The following is a 26,580-nucleotide window of genomic DNA, read 5'->3' as shown; positions in this document are numbered from 1 at the left end:
TATTTTGAGATACTGGATTTTGGACTTTCATTAGCTGTACACTCTAATCAACAAATTAAAAAAAAAAACTTTTGAAATGTTTTACTTTACATGTAGGAAATCTAGTATAAATGAAAGTTTCATTTTTTAAAATAATTTACAATAAAAAAATGAAAAACTTTTTCACGATATTCTAATTATATGACCAGCACCTGTATGTTCCTGAAAAAAAGATTAATTAAATATACAATATTGTGCAAAAGTCTTAGGCACGTCAGTATTTTCACCCCCAAAAAAGGGTTTTAAGCCAGTTATTTATATCTTTTGCTGTAGCGTGTCAGAAGAAAATATCAGTTCACATTTCCAAATATTCATTTTGCCAATAACTGTAATAATCCAGTGAGATTTTTGAATGCACAAGGAGTCTGACAACAGCCGGTGCTCCACACAGAGATCTGATCTCACCATCATCAAATCTGTCTGTGATTAGCTACAAGACGCTTGAAGAAACTGACCTGCAAAGCTACCTGAAAAATAATGTGCGAGTGTACCTAGACAAAAGCTGTTTTAAACGCAGAGATCAGATCTCCGTGTGGAGCACTGGCTGTTGTCAGACTCCTTGTGCATTTAAAAATCTCACTGGATAATTACAATTAATGGCAAAAATGAATGTTTGGAAATGTAAACTGATATTTTCTATTGACACACTACAGCAAAATATATAAATAACTGGCTTAAAACCATTTTTTGGGGGGTGAAAATACTGACATGCCTAAGACTTTTGCACAGCAGTGTATATATACTGCCTGGCCAAAAAAAAAAGTCGCTGTTTGGATTTAAATAGGCAAATGCTTAAGAGTCTATTGCAGTGATTATTATGTTTCCAGCATGTTATTTGTTTGGCAAAAGTTCTTCTAACCCTAATTAATGGAGTGTGCTTTTCATTTCTTAACCATGAAGGAAGATGTATCATGGCCATATTCCAGGATGACAAAGCCAAGATTCATCAGGCTCAAACTGTAAAAGAATGGTTGGGAGGGAGCATGAAGAATCATTTTTCACACACGAATTGGCACCTCTGAGTGCAGACCTTTCATCGAAAGTCTTTGGGATGTGCTGGAGGAGACTTAACAGAATGACGATCTTGACCAAAAATTGATGCACCTCTTGGTGGAAATAAATGTTGTGATGTTATTTTCATCAAGAGGTGCATCAAATTTAAGTCCAGATCTTGAATTGACAATGCAAGAGTCAAGCACTCTTTAAAGTCTACTTCAGCACATCCCAAAGACTTTCAATGAATTTAAGGTCTGGACTCTGAAGATGCCAATTCATATGTCTCCCTCCCAACCATTCTTTCACAGTTTGAGCCTGATGAATCTTGACATTGTCATCCAATATGGCCATGATGTGTCTTCCTACATGGTTATGGTCCATCAGTTATGGTTAGAAGACTTATCGCCAAACATATAACATGCTAGAAACAATCATAATCACTGAAATTATGATCCAATCATAGACTCTTAAGCATTTGCCCATTTAAATCTAAACAGCAACTTTTTTTTTTTTGGCCGGACAGTGCATAATAATAAATATAATGAACATGATTTTTTTTTTTTAAATAATGTTTTAGTCACAATAAACATATTTATAATTTTTAAAAATATTTTTTGGAAAACAGCTGCCAGTTGATGTCTAATAAAATCTAGGTTTGCAGTTAAAGTAATCCATTTGTGAATGGAAGTCACTATAGAGACATTCCATTGAAGGCAGAACAGATTGTCACACTGTCAGACGTGCGGGAAGCTTGGCCAATGCACCAGCAGATTTCTCAATTAGCTCACGGCCTTCAAAAAGGGTAGATTGAGTTTCTAAACGCCTCTGTGAGCACCAGAGATGCTGCAGTTTTGTGAATGGGCTTGTCTGGTCATGCAGTATGGCTAAAGAGCCATTGATTGTGCATCATCACAAAGCAAGCACAACATTTGGGATCCAGTGATTAAGAAATAAGGTGTAGCTCGATGGCTTAGAACACATCACAACACTCATGCTCATGTCAATATACAATGACAAAATATGCGCTATATATTTAGACCAACGCTCCTAATTATTCAGGCAAATATTCACTGAAAATTGGACCAGGCTTATGAAATTGCTACAATGGCTGACTTATAACACTATTTGCCAGGCTAGAATATGTTCCAATCTGTTTTGTTCAATAATTACGCAGCGTTTTCTGTCATTCTGTTCTCACAGCTCAGCCATTTGCTGCCCCGCTCAGCTTGACAGTAACAGATGTGAAAATTGCACTGACTATCAGTGTAAACAACAGCTGATACCAGTTGAGAAGCCGTTAGATATGGAAGAAGGATATTTGTTTCAAATTAGTTTGTCCACAAACCTCTTCTGATTCGCCCGATGCCACCGGCACCAGATGCAGATAGCTTATTTCTTGCGTTTTGCTCATTCATTGACGCATGGAAGCGCAGTATTTAGATCTTTACCATTTATATAAATCATTTCCTATCATTTACTGTATCTAATGAGAGCCAACAATGCAATAAAATAATTGCTTTTGATCTGATTTAAAGGACTACAATAAATACACCTCACAAATGGCTATTTATCAGAGAAACGCCAGTTCTGACCTTTGCTTATACCAGTCAAATATAATTATGCAAACGTGTGTGTATACATGCATGGCTCGCAGCAATGCATAGGGATAGTCACATTAATTTCATACAAAGCTGCCGCCTATGATTAGGTGCCCTTCACCTAGACCGTCTGTTTAATAAATCTTATTTTAAATTACTTCTGACATGCACATGTTAGGAGAGACAACAGCTGTAACCTTTGGTTCTCTTCTCAAGAACTCCTAGGAGGTTTGGAAACAAAGAAAAGAGATTCATCACAATCCTCTCACTGTCCATCGTTTCAGCATGGAATATTAAATAAATCTTTGTTAGAGAAATCAGCAGGGTGACTTGAACCATTTCAATGACATTTACAAATAATTCAGCAATGCCAAGGTTTAGTATAGGGTCAAATCCAGCATATAAACAAGATTTTTTTCAATGCTGACAAATGTTTTTATTAAACATTAATGTAGAAATTATAGTTTTACAGCTGTTGTAACAGCCCGGTTGAAATAATAAAGGATTTAGCTCCTCCACTGATGTTGTACTATTTCTTCTCTTTGTTTATTGTTCTTATTAATTCCACAACACCGTCACAACACCGTCACAACACCGTAAGAGCTAGAACAGATGAATAAACAATATTGTAATTTGTAAATAATTCACATTCATGTAAATGAAACAAAACAATTGACCATATAGCAAAAAAATTACGAAATTAATACTAACATTTATCCTAAACAACATAAAATTACTCATAAATCAAGCAAATACATATAAAACAATAAAAAAGACAAAGTACACTATATCTATGTAAGTATAAATATACATGGATACCTTGTTCTCCTTTCCAACCAGGTGCTAAACAATAAAGAAAGATACTACAAAAATAAAACAACAAATAGAGACTAGATGCCTAATTTACTTTAAAGTATCCTTAATACTATTATCACGCTCCGTGAATCCGTAACCGCATGGTTCCGTGTCTCCGTCTGTCTGAGATCTTCCGTGTATGCGCCTGTTCACTCAAGCGGTCAGTTTTTTCATTTCCGCCAAGCCGCCTTTCAAAGTAAAGGTCTCTAGGCATAATAACTTAAAGCGGGGAAAATAACATTCCAAAATAAAATAAACCAAACTATTATTAATTAAAATATAGAATTACTATAAATATCAGAATTATGTATTAATCTGCAAAACTAATTAAAATAACTGAGGGTTAGTTACACTCCCACCAAATCATGAGGGACTAAATTGTTAAACTTTAATCATGAATGATTTCTCTCCTTTTTTTTAATGAATTAGCCATTGTTACTTAGCCTAGATTTAAGGAAAACAAAGAACCAAGCATATTCTATTATGAACTGTTTTACTCAAAGGATATGTCAAGGAGTTTAAGCTGCTTCCAGCAACAGGACCAGCTTCTGCACTGGCCGCTCAACTATTGATGGCTTGTGCAGACGTTTACCATCCTTCCCCAGTTTTCTGTCACCAAAACGTATCTTCACTCTTCTCACCAAACCATCCTTGTCAACGACAGTCTCAATAACTTCTGCCAAACGCCACTCATTCCTGGGCAGATCGTCTGCCTTCTCCAGAACTATATCCCCAACTTGCATGTTCCTTCTTGGTGTAAGCCAGCATTGTCTTGTTGCAATGTTAGACACATATTCCTTCTGCCAACGGCCCCAAAATTGCTCAGCTAAGTATTGGACATGTCGCCATCTCTTGCGAGCATATATATCTTCTCTGACAAACTTGCCAGGAGGTGGTAAGGCTTGGGTAGTTTTCAGTGTGAGAAGGTGATTTGGGGTAAGGGGTTCAGGACTTTTAGGATCATTCAGATTGTCTACTGTGAGCGGTCGGCTATTTACAATTGCCATTGCTTCGTAGAAGAAGGTCCGAAGGGAAGAATCATCAAGCCTTCCAGAAGATAGGGACAGAATGGAATGTAGAACATTTCTCACAGTTCTAATCTGTCTCTCCCAAACTCCTCCTGTGTGACTTGAGTGGGGTGCGTTAAAGACAAAGTCACATTGTTTTTCTGCTAAGAATGTTACCAGACGGTTGGTGTCAATCTCTTTCATGGCCTTAGCAAACTCATTTTTGGCGCCAATGAAATTACTGCCTTGGTCGCACCTTATTTGACGGACTGATCCTCTGATAGCGATGAAACAACGCAGGCCATTGATAAACGTATCCGTGGACATGTCATCCAGCATCTCAATATGGATGGCTCTGCAACAGAAACAGGTAAAGAGAAGTCCATACCTCTTGAATGATTTACGACCTTGTCTGGTATTAAAAGGGCCAAAAACATCCATTCCGCAGTACGTGAATGGAGGAGATGGATCTATACGCTCGGAGGGCAGGTTAGCCATTTTTTGCTCTTCTGTGGGCCTGCGCAACTTGCGACATCTCACACACTGTCGTACAAAGGAGGCTACAGTCCTATTTACTCCTGTTATCCAAAATCCTCTTGATCTGATCTCATTTATAGTCAAGCCCTTTCCTTGATGCTCAGTTTTTTCATGACAATCAGCGATCAGAAGTTTTGTAAGATGGTGTTCCTTTGGAATTATCACTGGATGTTTAACTGAGTTAGAGAGAGAAGCATTGCAAAGTCTTCCTCCCACCTTGAGCAATCCGTCATGGTCGACAAAGGCGTCTAGATTGTATAGCCTGTTGCTGTGTGGGAGTTGCTTGCCCTTACGGAGTAAGGCTATTTCTTCTGCATACATCTGATTCTGTAAATCCTTAATGATAATGCACTTTGCATTCTCACGTTCTGCCACGGTACTGTGGTCACTTGATTTGTCCTTCCTGACTCTACGAATTAGACGTGCTACTGCCTGAATGACTTTGGACCATGAGGACAACTTTATGAGACGGTTGGATAAGCAGGAATACTGTACTGTTTGGGTGTTCAGTGACTGAGCCTTCTTGACCTCTGGATCTCCAATAGGAAGTTGTGTGTTCACATCCACAGGCGGAGGTATTTGCCTTTCCCACAAGACATTCGGTCCTCTGAACCAGCTGGAAGTAACCAGATCATTAACACTCATACCTCGTGATGCATAGTCGGCTGGATTTTCATCAGAGGAAATGTATCGCCACTGTTCAGGAGTTGTACTGCGATGAATTCTCTGAACTCGATTTGCAACGAACGTATGGAAGCGGCGAGCTTCGTTGTTTATGTAGCCTAACACCACTTGAGAGTCAGTCCAGAAATATGCCTCTGCATCTGCAAGGTTCATTTCTTCCTTAAGCATATCATTCACAGCAACTGACACAACCGCAGCAGTCAACTCTAACCGAGGGATTGTTGTGACCTTAAGTGGGGCTACTCTAGATTTTGCCATGAGCAAAGAACAATGGATGTCACCTTGTTCGTTCTCAAGCCTAAGGTATGAGCACTGGCCATATCCTCTCGTGCTAGCATCCGAGAAGTGATGAATCTCTCTTGTTGTGATTCTCCCAAACCCAGCAGGCACAATACAACGAGGCACCTCGATCTTATCTAAGTTAACAAGATCAGCCTTCCACTGCTCCCACCTTGGCTGCAAACCATCAGGTAAAGGATCATCCCAGCCCATGCCATTTCTGCACATTTCTTGAAGAACAGCCTTTCCTTTGAGCAAGAATGGCGCAAGAAACCCCAAGGGGTCGAATAACGAGGCCACTGTAGACAGTATGCCTCTACGGGTTGCTGGCTGGTCCTTTAGATTGACACGAAATCTGAAGTTATCCTGTTCCAGATGCCAGTAAATGCCCAAGGCTCTTTCCAAAGGCTGGTCAGTGAGGGAAAGATTGACAGCTGTAACATCTACAGCACACTCAGAGGGTGGCATGCTCTCCAAAACTGCCCTATCGTTAGACACAAACTTATGCAACCTTAAACCTCCTAGTGCACAAAGCTGGCGAGCTTCTTGAGCCAACTGGATGGCCTTCTCTGCACTTTCAGTGCTGGAGACTCCATCATCCATGTAGAAATCTCGCATAATGAATTGCGAACCAAGGGGGTACAGATGTTCACCTTCTCTCGCAAGATGTTTTAGTCCGTAGTTTGCGCACCCAGGGGACGACGAGGCACCAAACAGATGTACTCTCATACGGAATGTTTGAGGCTGTGAGTCGAAATCTCCATTTCTCCACCAAAGAAATCGTAAATAATCTCGATCTGCTTTGTCAACATGGAACTGGTGGAACATCCTCTCAATATCACACATTAAGGCCACTGGATACTGTCTAAACCGCAAAAGAATGCCAGTCAGGCTGTTCATCAGGTCAGGGCCTGTAAGAAGATGATCGTTCAAGCTGGTTCCCTTGTATCTGGCAGAGCAGTCGAAAACCACTCGCAGTTTACCTGGCTTCTTTGAGTGATATACTCCATGATGAGGGATGTACCATTTTTCTCCCTTCCTTCCTTCATCAATGACTCTTTCAGCTTCACCGTTCCCTATTACTTCTTCCATGAACTTCACGTAATGCTCTCTGTACTCCTGGTCCTTCATTAATTTACTCTTTAGATGTTGAAGTCTTATGACAGCAAGAGGCTCATTATCTGGAAGACAGGGTCTTTTCTTGAATGGAAGGGGCATTTCCAAGTGGCTGTCCTTGTTCATTCTGATTTTTTCTTCCAGTTTATTCAAGAACATAATGTCCTCTTGAGACACCACTCTTGTGTTTTCTTCAGTACTCTTGAAATCTGACTCCAGCACTTTGATCACATCAGCTGGCGTTACAGAAGGAATTTCCTTAATTGATACTCTGTGACATATGCTTACACTTTGTGTCTCATGATGTGTCGAGGAAGGGCCCACAATGCTCCATCCGAGATCTGTGCGAACAGCATATGGCTCGTTGTCTGCTCCAAGAATCACTTCTCTGGGCGCTAAAGCTCTAGAACAATTATATCCTATTAATAGACCAACCTCACAATCTTGAAGTGGGGGAATTATGTCTGTTAAAGGAGCAAGATGTTTCCAACACCTGGCAGTCTCACTTGTAGGGATGTGTGCGCGGTCCACAGGGATACATTCCTTAGTGTATGCAGGGGGTAGCTCTAGAACTATTGGGGAATTGAAGCCTCTGACTCTAAGACCAGAAACTCGTTCACTAGATATCAATGAATCCTTCCCAATCATAGTAGTGAGCTTAAGTGTCACTGGGCATGAATCAACCTTTAGACCTTGACTTACTGCATATTCAATGAAGACAGTGTCACTTTGTGTGTCTAACAGAGCATAGACAAGTTTCTCAGAAACTGGGTCATTTTGTGAGGACAACCACACTGGCACGATCATTGAGGTGTTAACAGATGTGCATCCAGATTCTACACTTAAAGATGCTGTCACGACCCTCTCATGAGCATTCTCTGGGCTTTGAACAGAGGAGGACTTCACCTTTCTAATGAAGCTGTCATCATGTAAGCAGGTAGGATGTCTTCCCTTGCAGGTATCACAGCTATGTCTGGAACGACAGTCTCTGGCACTGTGACCGAGCTTTAAACATCCGTAGCACAGCTTAGTATCCTTTATAAACTTTCTCCGTTCTTCAAGAGACTTTGCAAAGAACTTAGAACAATTATGAATTTGATGTTCACTGCTTTGACAGAACAGACATGGTTTAGAGACTTTACTAGTGGGCTTCGGATTATCATGCTGTGTGACTAACTTTGTGTGGAAGACATTGGCTTTGTTCTTACCAACCTTGAGGTTATGTTTCTCCTTATTAGCTTCAGAAGCATGAAGAGCATAGAAGGAAGTGACTGGATTGCAGGCTACCTCGGCCTCAACTGACATGAAGTTAGCAAAATCGCAGAAAGTTGGGAAATCTTGAGTCTCACTCAGCATTTGCGTAGCTTGACGATTCCAACGGGCAGCCGCCCAGTCAGGAAGTTTGTTTACAAGTTTCCTATTTTCCTCGCAGTCATTCAGTATTTCCAGTCCCTTAACATGAGGTATAGCGTCTTTACATGCATTCAGGAAATCTGAGAAATTTCGGAGTCCTTCAGCGTCCTTGGGCTGGATTCTGGGCCAGTTTGCGAGCTTCTCTCTGAATGTTCTTTGTATAATGAATGGCTGTCCATAGCGATCTTGAAGTCTTTTCCATGCATCGGTGTAAGCTTCTTCATCGTTTCTGTAAAAGATGCCTTCTAGAGTTTTCCGAGCAGAACCAGTGACATACTTCTTCAAGTAGTATAACTTATCTGCTGAGGAGATATGTCTTTTGTCAATGAGTGATTGGAATGAAGCTTTCCACTCAATAAAGTGAATGGGGTCACCACTGAAGACTGTAGGCTCTGGCATAGGAAGCCTGTTCAGAGTTATACTGTCTTGGACAGCCTGCACGAGGTAAGACACATCAGCATTGGGAGGTAGTGATGATGCTTTTTCATTGAGTGTTGGCTTATTCGAGGATGAATGCACAGGTTCTTGTGTGGGAATGCTTACAGGTCGCTGCAGCCCATCGTTATGGTTAGCAGAGTGAATGGTTTCTTCCTTGTCATACACTTCTAGTCTTGCTCTTGCTGCTCTTACCTCCTTTACTGCTTGTAGTCTTTCAAACTCACTCTTTTGAGCATCAAGTTCTCTCCTTTGCCTTTCTTCTAGAAGTTGTATTCTTTCCCTTTGTTCCTTTTCCTCCAGTATCGTTGCATATTCTGCTTCCTTAGCTGCAAGCTCTGCTGCTGCCTCTATTCGTTTGGCCATCAGGATGGAGTTCAGTGAAGGTTGACTTATGGGCGTACTTGGCTTGGAGCTGACACGTGAGACCGTAGAACCGTAGACAGAGCGAGCATAATCTCTATCAAGCAATTCACGAAGACGCTCTCTTACTCTTTCACCGTCGAAGTCCCCATCAACACCTGAAATCCTCTCATAAGCAATCTTAACGATGTCTTTTGTCACAGCATCGCATGCATCAATTCGCCTTCTTGTATCAGTAGATGGAGTAACATAACTTCGAACTTTCATGTATGCATTCATCACACCGTCTCTTTCCCTTTCCAATGTGTCTATAAGTGTTGCTAGTTGAGTGTCTGAAATGTCTGTTTTCAGCTGCCCTCTTGCCTTTCGCGCCTCAGCTTTCCATTTTTCATATGCCTGCATAAGCTTTCTCTCTGCCTTTTGTGACTCCTCCTTTTGATATGAGAGCATCCTTTCTGTTGGAATTCGTTCACGGACAGAACGACGTACTTCATCTGTCTTTACAACTTCAGATTCATCTTCTATCTCATCATCTGTATCTTTGTTTTGTGCAGTTTTTAATACTTCAGTTTCTCTCACAGGAGTGCACAACTTGGATTCCTGGTCTGTCATCCTTTACATCAGCAAATGGAATCAAGCTCTTACTGTAACAGCCCGGTTGAAATAATAAAGGATTTAGCTCCTCCACTGATGTTGTACTATTTCTTCTCTTTGTTTATTGTTCTTATTAATTCCACAACACCGTCACAACACCGTCGCAACACCGTAAGAGCTAGAACAGATGAATAAACAATATTGTAATTTGTAAATAATTCACATTCATGTAAATGAAACAAAACAATTGACCATATAGCAAAAAAATTACGAAATTAATACTAACATTTATCCTAAACAACATAAAATTACTCATAAATCAAGCAAATACATATAAAACAATAAAAAAGACAAAGTACACTATATCTATGTAAGTATAAATATACATGGATACCTTGTTCTCCTTTCCAACCAGGTGCTAAACAATAAAGAAAGATACTACAAAAATAAAACAACAAATAGAGACTAGATGCCTAATTTACTTTAAAGTATCCTTAATACTATTATCACGCTCCGTGAATCCGTAACCGCATGGTTCCGTGTCTCTGTCTGTCTGCGATCTTCCGTGTATGCGCCTGTTCACTCAAGCGGTCAGTTTTTTCATTTCCGCCAAGCCGCCTTTCAAAGTAAAGGTCTCTAGGCATAATAACTTAAAGCGGGGAAAATAACATTCCAAAATAAAATAAACCAAACTATTATTAATTAAAATATAGAATTACTATAAATATCAGAATTATGTATTAATCTGCAAAACTAATTAAAATAACTGAGGGTTAGTTACAGCTGTTGGTTTAGCTTTGGAAAATAACAGCCTTGAAAATTTCTTTGTGTCATCCAGAGTAATGTCAGTCAGAAAATCTCAGCAATATTTTGAGTCTTCATTACTTGGTGTGCGCACGTCCATCCACACTTGTCACATTCAATGCCTTGTGAGTTAACTTCTTCTCTGTTGAGTAATGCATTAAGTTATTGGCCCTGACAGAATTTGTATACATATATTTTAGCATATCCCTGGATGAAAACATCAACATGTGCTGCAAATATATCAACGTCGCAGATCTTCTTGTGGACTTTTTTTTTGGTTATGCAACCTTACCTTTTTCAAGTCTTTTTTATTTAATATGCTACTACATTGAAGAAAAATGTGAAGGCTAAATTCCATTGTTTTAATTGAAATTGTTATTATTTGTTAATATGCAACTTTTTTAAATAAAGGGGTATGGTCGGTAGCATATTTGTTTCTGCTGTGGTATCAAGAATCATAAAATTCTACTGGTATTGGTTGCAACTTGAAATTTTGGCATAGTGACAGTCATGTTTTGGTGTACACTACAGCATTACTTCTTGTACAGGTGTGTGTTTGTGTGTGTGTGTGGGTTGGAGGGGCGGTCCTTACAGACTTACGGAAGTCATGCACCCTCTGCAGGTGTGGGTATTTCCCATCCAATGCAATTTTCACTGAAGATAAATCACCAGATGGTGAGAAAAGAGCAGATTCATATTTTCAGAGAAAAATGTTACTTTTAAACTAAAGAATTTCCACCAAATAAGTTCTTACTAACTAGTCAGAAGAACAGGCAGTCATTTGGTTGTCATTTTTAGAGATTACATTTGATTTTCTGTAACACTGTGTAGGCAGTGCTTATTAAGACATCTTGCCAAACTAAACCGAAACCTTAGCGTTTAAAAGGTGGGAGTTCACATGATCAATGCCACAAATTTGCTTTTTAATAGTGAGAATCTTAAATATTTCTTAGATTTGTCATAACATTTATTTACTTTAAAAAAAGAAATTAAATCTTAAAACTTCTCAGGTTTAAATCGCAGATTTTCAATGAGATGTCAGATGTTTGGATCCCAATATAAACATTATATCTGCATCCATATAAGCTGAAAGTTAAATATTTAACCATTTTTCGAATTGGTGATTCACTGCTGTTGGTGTTAATCAGTTGCTCATGAAGTTGAACCAACGAACTAAATGTGCAACAGACAGCAGCATCATATTCACTCAGTGAATGTCACAATTGCATGACCATGCAAGGCATTAAAAGCTGCTTTTCAGCCTGTCGCTATTCCTCTGACTTTCAAAATTCTTGTATGAAGAGCAAGCCCTGTAGCTACCCAGAGGCATTACTAGCATGCGTATCTATATATAACTCTTCATTAAGATGTAATATGTGCATTCTATTTTAAGATTTACATTTGAATTCATCAATTAGATTTCATGCATGATTTGTTTTTATTCATCAACAATTAAATATGGCATTTGAAATGCTCACCATATGCTTAAAGGTAAATCTGGAAAAACTGGGCAGTTATGGGCAACTTTCAGCATTATTTAATTATATAAACCCATAGGCTTATTCCGAAACTAACTGTAAAAACATGCTGTTGCAGCTTTTTTTTATGTGGCGATAAGCAGGTTTCTAATATTTAACAAAATGTCATTTAAAACATGCTGAATTCTGTAACAAATTATATGGTTCAAGCTTAATTTTTTTGATATTCTCTATAAAAAATAAAATAAAAACTAGCCTCTAGCCATTATCAAGGTGGATGATGACTGACCTGCAGTCTGTTTGTATCTGAAAAAGAGCCTCTCGTTCTGTCATTGTTTTGACTGATTTTTTGTTGTCCTCTACGCAGATGAATTTATGATCCCTTTTAATGGAGCCATACCGCTGATATTATGTCTGCAGAGAGTGGGCTTAAAAGCCAGAGTATGTTCACAATAGCCAAGTTAATAAACTTGTATAAATTACATTCTTGGTGGTGCAAGCCATCCATTATGTTATGTCTGACATTAGCTTAATGTATTCCGAGCATCACCAGCGATCCATTTTATGGTGATTGCTTAAGTTTCACATCACGCCTGATTTGTGTGTCTGTTGTTCGGTGTAGCCTGTGTATGAATTCTCAACATGATTCAGTTGGGGAGATCCTTAAGGGTTTAGTTCACCCTTTTTCTGTTATAATTTACTCACCCTCATGTCCTCTTTTTTTATATATAACTCAGAGGATGACATTTTGAAGGGCTTAAATTTTTTTTCAGATATTTTGAATTATTCAAAGTATCTAAAAAGTAATCTTGCAATCTTGCTATTATTGCAAGCTTTCTAAAGCTATACGATAGCTTTGTGTGATAAACACATTGAAACTGAAGCTGATAATCTGATGTCCACTTTAGTGGACCATTGTGGCAGGTTGATGAGCTGTCAAATGAGCTGAGGTCAAGAATCTAAACGATGCGTGAATCATTGAGATGGTTTTGTGAAGCGAATCATTTGAATTGTTGAAAAGATCCAACTCAAAATATTGACTTATTCATGAGTCACACACATAAACTGTAAAAAAATCTCCAGTTCCTTCAACTGTAGAAAAATGAAGCCAAAATATCCCAGAAACGGTCGTTGCGATTACGTCATTTGGAGTCTGCGCAGTAGTGATTCTGAGGTGGAGCTGCGTTATCAAGGTCCTGCCCATACTCCCACTCCTGCAGACTCAATCGCAAACACAGCTGTCAATCATGTCAAGTCAAGTCACCTTTATTTACATAGCGCTTTATACAATACAGATTGTTTCAAAGCATGATAAAAGAAAAATTATGTTGTTCAGCTGAAGTCAGTTCAATGTTGATTCAGTTCCATTGTAAAAATCATTAATTATTGAATTAGTTCATTTCATCTATAAGCAGTTCTGCAGAATACAGTGACGTCATCGTCCAGCTTTGTTCAGTTCTCATACAACAGCGTTAGTACAGTCAGATCAATAATATTGTTGAATATTAAGTGTCCCCAACTAAACAAGCCAGAGGAGACAATGGCAAGTAACCCAAACTAAAACATTTGGAGAAACCAGGCTCAGTGGGGGGGGCCAGTTCTTCTCTGGCCAACGAACGAACACGGTGTGATTTATGATTCAAGCTGTATTACAATTCAGAATTAAGATCGGGATCTGTAGCATTCAAATATTCAACCAGTTACTCTTGCTTGAAGATCGGATTCATCACGCCAGTATGGACCTCTCTGGTTCTTGTGGTCTTTGCCGTGGTTCTGTGCTGATGGCTTTGTTAGATGTCCTTCACAGGGGATTGTCCAGTAGACACGGTCTCTGATGACATTCAGGGCTGTGTTGTGGTCATGTCTAGGTGCAGGTCCACCATCTGATCTGGATATGGACCGGATCTGCACTGTAAAAAAAATCCCAGTAAAATTTACGGTAAAAAAACGGCAGCTGTGGTTGCCAGAACTAAAATAACGTATTTCATTAACTGATATAATGTTAATTTACCAACCTAATGAAGTACTAATATCTGTTTTGTACCTTTATAATACACTGACAGTCACCAAACACAGTGGTGATGAGAGTCACATGATGAATCAAAGTTCATCACAAGCAGATTTTCCACAAGCTGAGAAGGACAACACTAGCATATAGAAGGTGCACACCGTGTCATTCACACACACACTAAACACCATCATGGTAACATGCATGAAATTTTAAAAATGCAATAAACATTAATTTAACAACATTAGATGTAACATAAAACCCTAATGTACGTTAGAAAAAAATTAGAAAAACCAAGAAGAAACAGAGTTATTTCAACGAAAATATATCAAATGTGAAGTGTCACGCAGGGAATTGTGGGAATGTCAATTTACGTTTTTTCACTGTAAATTTTACAATGAATTGTTATTTTTCACTTCCAAAAACTGTGAGTTTAACGGTATTTTACTGTAAAATTACATTAAATGTACCGTTAGATCTATTACAGTTATTCACCGTATATAGTACGGAAACTTTCTGTAAACCAATTGACAGTTTTTCACCGCAGCATTTTTACAGTCTTTTACTGTTAAAATCACGGTCATTTTTTACAGTGTGGCTGACTACGGTAACCTCGGGATAAGGATGAGACAGACAGGCTAATATTGGCGTTGATTCTGCCATTCTTCTTAGAATGTAACAAGTGTTATAGGAAGTGTTCTTGGTTCTGGTTGACCTAATTTATGCAGCCTAACAATAATTTTACTGATTTGAATAATAGAAATTGACTTATTCAATCATGGCATCACACTCATTTTTATAACATCAAATAACTAACTAAAACCTTACTGGAAAAAGCAACACTTGAACTTAAATCAGCGTGATAAGAACTACCTAAAATGACAGAAGCCATCTTTGGGGAAAAAAATTGAAGTGTAAATGGATTTTGTTGAGTTTGGCTTGCATCCCATTCAATTACATGGAGAGGGTGGGGTTTATGACCTATACTGCCGCCAGCCACCAGGGGGTGATTTAACTTTTCAGGACATGTGTGGCACACTTGGTCAGACATCTTTCATGGTCACATGCCAAAGAAAGCCGAGGCGATCAATGTCATATCAGCCACTTTAATGGTACTTTTATGGTGCTTTTTATAGTTTTGGAGCTTGTCTAGCCAATACATTGTTCAAAAATCCACTTTCCACAGAAAGAATGGTTGGGAGAGACATGTGTGTGGGTAAATAATGCAGAAAATTTCACTTGAGGTGAACTATTCCTTTAAGAGACTCTCATCTCATTGGGGTTCCTGTAAACTAGTCGTGAAAGTGTGGTAGTTATTGACCAGCTTGTTGTTGCTTTCCACACACATCTTATTTCTGAACGTACTGTCCTCATTCCTGCGGTCTTGAGTGTACCTCCTGTGGTTGTGTAAGAGAGAGCTTGGTAGGGGCTGTAGTCCGGGATGATGGAGCGTGTTATAATCTGTCAGAGGTGAGCTCAGAAGCAACAGGGGTTTTGGGGAATTGTGTACTTCAGTGCCTGGTTCTGAATAGGATATATGTTTCTGTTTCCTCCTACAGATTCCCCAGGTGAGTTATGCCTCCACGGCTCCTGAGCTGAGCGACAACAGCCGTTATGACTTCTTCTCTCGCGTGGTACCACCGGACACCTATCAGGCACAGGCTATGGTGGATATTGTCAGGGCCATGCGCTGGAATTATGTCTCCACGGTGGCATCGGAGGGGAATTACGGAGAGAGCGGCGTGGATGCCTTCATCCAGAAATCTCGGGAAGAGGGTAAGAGAGTGTTTGCATTCAATTTGGCAATATTTTTGAGATTTGTTTATCTTACCCCTGAATTTTGTCATGCAGCATAGACTTTATTGTAGCTTATTATGGCCAAGAACCACCCACACAGACAGGAAGAGACCGTCCAAATGAAAGAAAAAAAAGATAAATAAAAGCGACCGACAATATTTGCACTGGTATTTATTTTATTTATTTATTGTATTTTATTGGTTTATTTGAATAGAGACAGTACAGAAAACATGATTCCAGCCAAAAGCTGAAAAATATGCATTGCACATAGAGAGAACAGAGTATTTTTTGTTAGAAAGTTTACAGAATAAGCTACAGAAAATTCCCTTGTGGAAAAAAGGTGTGCATAACTGTATTGAATGTGACTTTAAAATATTCAATATTCTTAAGGGCATTAGATTGGCTGTGATGTGTGGTTCCACTGTGAATGTGTACAAAAAAACTGTGAAAGAAAAAATCTATATCATGACCTGTTTGCAGAAAGTAAGGTGGACATTCTCCCTGATTTAATCTGATTATTTAAGTGGAATTTAAGTGGTGTTTTATTTATTGTGTTGAGTTATTTTAATAAGTAGCCTACTCAGTTTGTTGAATACTATGTGTAATGGATTTCTTTCCTAACCTAAAAAGTTATAGTTATGGCCTCATTTAAAGACCAGAACATAAAGTAAGAGGGATACATAGACAAATTGTGGCATATGGTGATATGATTGTGTCTGTGAAGGAAAGGGATTTTCATTTTTAAAAGTGAAAATGGAGTCCAATGTGGGTGATGACAATACAATACTATATTGTGTAAAGAGTCACAATCTTCTCAGCAAACACTCTTCACAGCCAGAAATGTCTTGTGTACAGTGGAGGGCAGCATAATTTCGGCAGGTGTATTGTTAACTAACTATTGTAAAATAGATATGACATTTAATATGCTAGCTATGGCAAGTAGATGAGTTTCCCTTTCTTGAAGTCAATATGCCATTCAAAGACAAACCGACTGCACTCATTCAACTTAGCTCACACATTCCCTGACCTTTTTAAATTTGCATTTGTCTACAACAATGTGTTAACTGTTTTATGCAAGGTCTTGTTCTCAAGAATTTTTTAAATGTATGTTAGTACAACTGTATGTGTAAAAACAAACTCCAAATTAATTAACATGCATGTAATAATAATAAAAACTCATAAAGTGAGTTGCAAGCAGAGAGCAGTAGACACAACACCGGATACAGAAGAAAGCACATAGAAAACGCTGCTTTTGTTATTGTTTTGATCTAAGACATTCTCTGTAATCCTGAATAAAAGCTTCAGTGAGCGGCATCTTCTGTTTTGCCATCAGTATAAGACATTACAACACATTTCATTTCATTTTATTTATAATAATACACTGCAAATGACAACGTATACATTTTTCACTTTATCCAAATGGATGAACGATGAATAGCCAATAAGAACGACTACATGGAAAAACCGTAAGTCATCCATTGTCAATTATAACTGTGGAAACACCAAGTACTACTTATGCTTTATAAGTCTTGGTTGTGGCTAATAAAGTTCATGTAATATGCATAACTGTGTCATATTGTTGGCAAATGTGTCAACTATGTAACGAGATATTTTTCAAAACCGGACGTTTTCAAAACAGTTCCACATGTGATATGGCAGGGACACTGAAAATTATTTTAAACGGTCAGCTTTTGATATATAAGAGGTCATCGTACTATAAGAATATCCTGTACTTTTCAGAACTGAAAACTTCCTTGTTTGTCCAATAAATGCTTTTATTGACACCAGACCCAGCGAACGACTGATCCTGGAATGTGCCTATCTATAGATAGGTGAAACTCCACCTCCGCAGAAGAAATCAATGCCTACTTCACCATTGCATCGTTAGCCTCACCCACCGGCGTGTTAGTTTAGATCATAAACCCACCCTCTCCATGTAACTGAATGGGATGCAAGCCAAATTTTAAAAAATCCAATTACACTTCATTTATTTCCCCCAAAGATGGCTTCTGTCATTTTAGGTAGTTCTTATCACGCTGACGTATTTTAAAGTGTTCTTTTTTCCAGTAAGTAACTGGCATGTTAGTGAGATGAGGAGAAGAGAAGAACAGGACAAAATAACATTAGGCTACCTTTCAAAGGATCCTTATGTTAGGAATATGGTTACTTATTTTCAACAGTGTAAATGTCTCAGTTGAGCATTATTTATTTCTATTCTGTATTTCACTGTGGATTCTTTGGTAAATCAATCGCATTTCAGCGCAGACTTTGCAAACAGACTTTTACAATATTGACTTGACAGTAATGCAACAACATGTAAGTAACTGTTCATTCTAATCTGATATGTAATGATTCATGTACAGTCAGATGTTCTTTGTCTATGTGTCAGTAAATCAAACCAGTGACTAAACAGTCAATTTTAAATTTTTTATCTTAGTAGCATGACAATAATCTGTTATTTAAACAGTGATTAAATTATATCAAGAAAGCATCAAAGAATGCTCCCTTTGCAATCGTTGGAGCTGTCAATCAAACAGCGTGAGTTTGTCAGTGACTGAGTTCTGGACTGAAAACCCCATTTTATTAAACAAATCTTTTGGTTATATTGTGTTTGCACTGTTAGTGATGATAAAAACATATGTTAGTGTACAGAAATTGAGTTTAAATGACAAGATCACTGCTTTCATGCGCTCAGCAACATGTCTGTGATTGGCTATTCATCACTGCAACCTTTCATGCCATGATCTAAATAAAATGCCATAGATCTAAATGTAATGCAGCACTTTTCACGATTAGTTAACCTTGAGAGCTATAATAGTTAAAACGTGCTTAAAGGGTTAGTTGGCCCAAAAATGAAAATTCTGTCATTTATTACTTACCCTCATGCCGTTCCACACCCGTAAGACCTTCGTTAATCTTCGGAACACAAATTAAGATATTTTAGCTGAAATCCGATGGCTCAGTGAGGCCTGCATAGGGAGCAATGACATTTCCTCTCTCAAGATCCATAAAGGTACTAAAAACATATTTAAATCAGTTCATGTGAGTACAGTGGTTCAATAATATTATAAAGTGACAAGAATATTTTTGGTGCGCCAACAAAAACAAAATAATGACTTATATAGTGATGGCCGATTTCAAAACACTGCTTCAGGAAGCATCGGAGCATAATGAATCAGCTTGTCGAATCAGCTGTTCAGAGCGCCAAAGTCACTTGATTTCAGCAGTTTGGCGGTTTGACACACGATCCGAATCATGATTCGATACGCTGATTCATAATGCTCAGAAGCTTCCTAAAGCAGTGTTTTGAAGTCGGCCATCACTATACAAGTTATTTTGTTTTTTTGGCGCACCAAAACTATTCTCGCATGAACTGATTTAAATGTGTTTTTAGTACCTTTATGGATCTTGAGAGAGGAAATGTCATTGCTCCCTATGCAGGCCTCACTGAGCCATCCGATTTCAACTAAAATATCTTAATTTGTGTTCTGAAGATTAACAAAGGTCTTACGGGTGTGGAACGGCATGAGGGTAAGTAATAAATGACAGAATTTTCATTTTTGGGTCAATTAACCCTTTAAAGAGAGAACAATAAGTTGGCTATTTCAAATTGGCTATTACACTGAAGTCTCACAGCAGACACGCCCCTTAAAACAGAGCATTCAAATAAGAGGTCTAAAATCTATGTCACATAGGCCTATTACTATCAATCTCTCTTCATTTCTTTATCAAATATAGGTTTATTTTATTTTATAAAAATGTAACACTGTTCTATTGCCTTGAAAGCATTGATATTTGTTTCTGGAAATGCAAATCTAGGTGTTTTGTGAAATGAATACCATACTTTAAGCTTATTAGGAGCAGTAAAATATTTTCCAAAGGTTTTTCTTCCCAACTGCATTTCCTTCCTGAGAAATGAAACTTCAAGTGCACTCCAGGGGAAAAAGTAGTCTTGCAGTTTGTGAGGAATACTGAGTTCAACCATTGATTTTCATCTAAATTTCTTCCAGAGTTTCAAAGTCTGTTAATCTCACTAGTGTTTCAGGTTAAGCTTAGTTGACAGGGTGGAATAAACATGTTGCCCCCTTGGTGGAGAGTCACTGGTTTTTGTTACCGAACTTTTTTTTGTTATAGAACTTTTGCATTGCTCGTAGTGTAAATAAGGAAAACCTATTTTAATGGAGTCCTTGATTATGATTTCACTTTTTTAAACTTTAGTTAGTGTGTAATGTTGCTGTTTGAACAATATCTGCAAAGTTACGATGCTCAAAGTTTAATGCAAAGTGAGATATTTTCTTTGTTTCCCAACAAATGGGAGCTACAAAGAGCTTCTTCTCAGGTTTGTGACATCACACCCAAAAATGTACATAAACCCTGCCACCGGGAACATGCAACAAAGGGGGTGAGGCCATGTTGGGCTGCTTTAGAGAAGAGGAAGAGTTGTTGTAGTAGAGTGTTGTTACCATGCTGTCATTTTAGCCAGAATGCTTCACAAATGAGGGTCAATTCAATGCTGGATTTGCACAAAAGATTAACATGACGGTACATGCTAGTCGATGAGTTGAGTTGAATCAACTCCACAGCAACTACATAAATTTATCCACTAATCATTCAGAAACGTCAGAAATGCATTTTAAAAGTTGTAACTTCTTCCTGAGTCTCTATATCAGTTTCCAACTGGCTGAACACCATTACTGACAATCGTCATTTTTGGCTGCGTGAGATTCTCCAGTTTTGTTGTTCTTGAGCAACCGAAGCGTGAGCTGTTAAAGCTCCGCCCTCTTCTGGAAAGCGGGACAGGAGCAGCAGCTCATTTGCATTTAAAGGGGCACACACAAAAACGGTGTGTTTTTGCTCACACCCAAATAGGGGCAAATTTGACAAGCTATATTAAATGATCTGTGGGGTCTGAAACTGAAACTTCACTGACACATTCTGAGGACACCAGAGACTTATATTACATCTTGTAAAAGGGGCTTTATAGGTCCCCTTTAATGTAATCAGTCTAAATTGTTACAAATTTAGATACTACATCAGATATAAAGTATAGAACTTGTCAGTCATCACATTATACAATCATTTGGATCTTAAAATGATTTCATTACCCTCAAGCATTGGTAGATGCAAACAGATGGAAGCTAAAATTGCTCAAGTCAAGTTCTATGAATAGTCTTAGTGAGAACACTCAAAACTGCCTTGAGGAAGTTCTGGGGGAGATGGAGTCATACTCCTTTCTTGTCTCTAGGGTAATAGTGTCCTCCTCACATGTCCATGGTTTCTCCTACACAGTGAGTCTATCAACATCTGTTCCTCCCCCATATTCTTCCCAGAGATCTGGCCCTTCCTCATGAATGAAGAATCATGGTGCTTTCACACTCCACCCCAAAAGCTCTAGACCATTTGCTTGGTGTGAAAGAGTACATCTGGGGTGTGGTTCTTGTGAACTCACAGAATTGCAGAAGCAAACCACTCTATGGTGATGTATAATTCCACCTTCCCATGCTTCCAGTCACACTTACTGCAGAAAGTGTTTCTTTCAGGCTCAGTTGTTGAAAAACCACGCTTCCCTTCTTCTAATGGGAACAACGGGTGGTGATATGCTCCGTTATACGCCCTGGCTTAAAAACGTGTGGCCAAATAAAGCATCTCATAACTGTAGATGGGCAGCGGCAAATGGATTAACACATTAATGCATTTGTTAGTTAAATAACGTGATCCAGAGAATCTTTGTTCTTAGAGCAGCTCTGGCGCTCGAGAATGGAGAGCAAGATTCATTCGAATGTTTCAAATTACATTCGCCAATAGGAAAGACAATCAATTTGGAAGAGAGGAAATATTTAAAAACCATGAAATGAAAAATGGGCTTGCGTTTTTAGAAAGTTGAATTAATAAGAAACTGCTCTGTTTGGAATGTAATTGTGGAAGTCGCATTTGTCTAGAAGAGCTAGGAAAAGTTTTCAAAAGGTCATATTTACTTTCACTGATAGAAAAGTCATATGTAATTCATATCATGGCTTATTTAAAGCTTATGTGTGTCATTTGTTAATGTTAATATAGTTTCCCTTTTTTTCAGCTTAATGTGCAGAGACAGCTGAGACTCTATAGTGCTTTGGTCTGTTGGTTTGAGTAGTCGGAAACGGCAACATTGTCTAAGCTGAAGGTGTGAGTTCAGGTCCGGACTACCCATTTATCTCAACCAAAAAGTATGTCTAAATAAAACTGTTTACACTTGACATTTGAGAGTTCTATATATAGTCGCTACTGAATGGATTATATGTTTTTTTTTGTTTTTTTTGAGTCTGGCAGAATTTTAGTTTTGTCATGCAGTGTACGGGGGACATGAGAGGCAATTAACCTCTCCCAACCGGCAATCGGATGGTCGGGTGAATTTCTGACATGTCCGAAATTTTGGTCGCCCCTCGTGAGGGTATCGCACATGGAGTTGAGGCATTGCTACGAACCAATTGGTCTAAACTCAGCTATCAAACTAACTGAAATGCAGCAAACTGTTTCTTACCTCCAGTTTGGCTTGCAAAATGATAAATCATATTGCTCAAGTCTTTCAAGTCACCTGGGCGTTCCATATACACCAGCGTAATTGGGCCTCTTTAAATAATAAAAATAATTATAATTGTATTATTACTATTATTATTATTCCTGCAATTACATTTGATGCTGCTAAATTAAATTAACTGCTGCTTTAAGAATAACCACCGTAGTGAAGAACAAAAAGCACTGCAAAATGGCAACTTTATGACCAAGTTGGATCCTCTGTCCACTGGTTGCATCTGCAGTCAATCGAATTAAGGGCCAATCAGTAAGTGGCAATCCTTATATGTTTAGCACTCACTGGGCGGACATTAATATTCATGAGCCAGATTTTTATAAAGTCTAGAAGAAAAAAAAGCGAGAAAAAAATGTTTATGACACCTCCAAGATTTTTTGCAACTCATTGCTGGAGGTTGGATATGGACAGAAGGAATGGTGACAGTTATGTGCATTTATTCCTGTTTTATTTTTTTTATTCACACACATATAAAAGGTTCCATTATGTAACTCTGGTTATCTAGACCACTCCCACAGCTGTATTTAGAGGATGCTGGACGGATGGCGTGAGACTTGAGGGCCGTGATATGAATAACCATGAGCATCACTGCAGTGCCATGCCGGCTCCTTATAGCTTCACGGGAGTGTTTGCACATCTGTCCAGGGTGTAGAGAAAGAGCAAGAGCCAAAATGAAAGAAAAGGGACGACAGGGAATGAGAAAGAAATGCAGAAACAAACAAACAAAGATAATTAATAGCTTAAGTCTTGGCTGTGCGGGTCGATAGAATGTCTCCCATGGTGCTTTGCTCAGATATATCTCCTTACTGTCTCTGCATCGCAGTAATATAGTAGATGAGTAAGATGTCGAACTGAATAATCCTGTTAAATTTTTTCCCCATCACTTAGAAATTCAGTTTTTTTAAGTACCAACAAAAGCATTTTCAATCATATTAGTTGCCTTTGTTCCAAAGACTGATTCCTAAGTGTAGGATCTTCAATTACATTGGGCGCCAAAAGTCTGAGATCTCTTGTTGAAAAATAATTTAAGTTAAACTTGGAATTGAAACATGATTTTCAGAATGCCTTTGGATTATCTCCTTTTTTTTTTTTTTTTTTTTGTGACATCAGCAGTCAAACTGAATAAACTCTACAGGTTTGTGTAAAACCTGATGATCATTTTATTAATAGGGCTGTGCGCCATTCAGAATTTGAACTGAATTTGAACTGAATTTGATTTGAGTTTTAAAATCCATTAAGTTAGAAGGTTTATAGGACTTATGGACCACCTTTTTATTTTATTTTATTTTATTTTATTTTATTTTATTTTATTTTATTTTATTTTATTTTATTTTATTTTATTTTATTTTATTTTATTTTATTTTATTTTATTTTATTTTATTTTATTTATTTTATTTTATTTTATTTTATTTTATTTTATTTTATTTTATTTTATTTTATTTTATTTTATTTTATTTTATTTTATGAGCATTACCTGTTTTGCCATTAAATTAAGTTCAGTAATTTCCCTTTCCTGACATTCCAATTCAAATTTCAATTCTACTTCTTGTGGCATGTGGTTAATTCCATTTCAAAATCCAACTTATCTATTTTATTTTATTTTATTTTATTTTATTTTATTTTATTTTATTTTATTTTATTTTATTTTATTTTATTTTATTTTATTTTATTTTATTTTATTTTATTTTATTAAGCATTACCTGTTTTGCCATTAAATTAAGTTCAGTAATTTCCCTTTCCTGACATTCCAATTCAAATTTCAATTCTACTTCTTGTGGCATGTGGTTAATTCCATTTCAAAATCCAACTTATCTATCTATTTTATTTTATTTTATTTTATTTTATTTTATTTTATTTTATTTTATTTTATTTTATTTTAAGCATTACCTGTTTTGCCATTAAATTAAGTTCAGTAATTTCCCTTTCCTGACATTCCAATTCAAATTTCAATTCTACTTCTTGTGGCATGTGGTTAATTCCATTTCAAAATCCAACTTATCTATTTTATTTTATTTTATTTTATTTTATTTTATTTTATTTTATTTTATTTTATTTTATTTTATTTTATTTTATTTTATTTTATTTTATTATTTTATTTTATTTTATTTTATTTTATTTTATTTTATTTTATTTTATTAAGCATTACCTGTTTTGCCATTAAATTAAGTTCAGTAATTTCCCTTTCCTGACATTCCAATTCAAATTTCAATTCTACTTCTTGTGGCATGTGGTTAATTCCATTTCAAAATCCAACTTATCTATCTATTTTATTTTATTTTATTTTATTTTATTTTATTTTATTTTATTTTATTTTATTTTATTTTATTTTATTTTATTTTATTTTATTTTATTTTATTTTAAGCATTACCTGTTTTGCCATTAAATTAAGTTCAGTAATTTCCCTTTCCTGACATTCCAATTCAAATTTCAATTCTACTTCTTGTGGCATGTGGTTAGTTCCATTTCAAAATCCAACTTGTCAGTTGAAAGGGAGCTAATTTATCAGTTCTGAATGTTCAATGTCACAAATTTCATTAGTGACCTAGAAATAGTGCAGAATATATATTTCTTTTTCATTTTACATCATTTGGTGATTTTTATCATGGTCTCAGACGTTTGGTCCCAACTGTAAGTGTTTATAAATTGAAGTATATTTGTGTAGCATTGCGTGCTTGAAGTAATTCCTTCATAATTCATGGCAACAAATGAATAAATAACGCAGATGAGACAGCGCGGTGGTGTACCACAGAGAGCAAAGGGACTGAGCATGGTATCTTGCACCTCGTAGAATCTCTGCTTATGCATGATAGGCTGATAAATAATGCTTACTTAATGTAATATAATATGTGACTTACACAGATTCTCTCAGTTATTCATAGCTGGCTGCAGTGAATCACAGACAAATTGAATGAGTAAAGAGCAGTGACTTGTGTTGATCTTCTGAAATGAAGAGGCAAATTGTTTTTTCAGCTTTTTAGGTTTTCTTTCAGTTCTTTGTGAATTATTGGTCCATTTAATGCTGGTACGGTTGCTGGATTGAAGGTATATGGAACACAATTTACCTCAACAGGCAACCAATACTATAATATTTTTGTAAGTTGAATTTAACATAAAACTGTATACATTTTATAGATATATATTGCTTCAAATAGAATAACTGCAATAATAGAGTAAAACAAATATTATTCATTATTTATATTATCAATATTCACCATTTTCTAAACATTAGCCAGAAAATCTTGTTTTATTTTCTGGACTCTCTCTTGGAGGAGGCACTGACTCCCTTTTCTCCTCAGAGAAAACGCCCAGAGTAAAGAGACCTTGTTATATTGAGGGTCCGTAGGCTATGGATGTTTGATTACGGTGACCATGTACTAACCTGAGCCCATACATTTTAAATGACGGACATGAAGAGCCTCCTCTTTGCCACATAATGTTTGATCGTCTTATGATTTGTGCATCATTCCCTACAGACTCAAGCAAATCTATGGAGTGCAAGACAGCCTCTTCAACTCCAGGCCCGAAGGCATTCCTGATTTTTTTTTTTTTTTGTTCCTGCCCTGACCAACACATGATTCAATTTAGTCCTGCCTCCAGGGAAAAGGCTGAAAAACACTATGTTTGTGAAACGCCTCACTGTTTTTCTCCTCTGTCTTTTATGCGGTTTTCAGAGAAGGGCTTTGTGACATCTTAACCCTGTATCGATATCAGTTATTTGCTTGTAATGTCTGTAACCAAGTGTGTTATCTAATACCGCAGTAGGTTCACGGTAATCAAATGAACACGTTTGTGTGCGATAAGTAGTCCACCGCACAAAATCATCTGAGGGAAACATACTGCACCGGTTCTCTTTGTTGACTCTCCTTCAAGCAGAACCTCACTCGATATTTTCAATATCTTCTGGGTTCCAGTAATGGGCCAAATTTATAATGCGTCTGCTGCTGAGGGACCTTGAAGGGTCGAATTCTGAAATGAAGGAATAGATTTGGTAAGTTTTGAAAGGTGACTGCCA

The 26,580-nt window shown here is 37.3% G+C and overlaps 2 protein-coding genes across 4 annotated transcripts in view; one reads left to right on the top strand and one right to left on the bottom strand.

Moving 5' to 3' along the window:
- The window catches only part of grm4 (glutamate receptor, metabotropic 4), a 217,491-nt gene that overhangs the window by 118,878 nt on the left and 72,033 nt on the right, over positions 1-26,580 (top strand). For 2 of the 3 annotated variants that reach the window (XM_048198947.1, XM_048198946.1), the window contains exon 3: positions 15,766-15,982. In XM_048198947.1, coding sequence (XP_048054904.1) covers positions 15,766-15,982 — 217 coding nt within the window. Of the gene's footprint in view, positions 1-15,469; positions 15,677-15,765; positions 15,983-26,580 lie in introns of those variants that run through there. The other variant, XM_048198948.1, reaches the window with a different exon arrangement.
- LOC125273502 lies at positions 3,117-10,067 on the bottom strand. Its single transcript, XM_048198939.1, has 2 exons — positions 3,453-10,067; positions 3,117-3,236 (listed from the first exon to the last, which is right to left on the bottom strand). Exon 1 carries the CDS (start codon positions 9,932-9,934, stop codon positions 4,007-4,009), a length of 5,928 nt encoding a protein of 1,975 aa, XP_048054896.1. The 5' UTR covers positions 9,935-10,067; the 3' UTR covers positions 3,117-3,236; positions 3,453-4,006.

The sequence above is a fragment of the Megalobrama amblycephala genome, linkage group LG8, assembly GCF_018812025.1.
Source record: "Megalobrama amblycephala isolate DHTTF-2021 linkage group LG8, ASM1881202v1, whole genome shotgun sequence".
NCBI classification, from domain to species: Eukaryota; Metazoa; Chordata; class Actinopteri; order Cypriniformes; family Xenocyprididae; genus Megalobrama; species Megalobrama amblycephala.
This window is presented reverse-complemented; position numbering and strand designations above follow the sequence as displayed.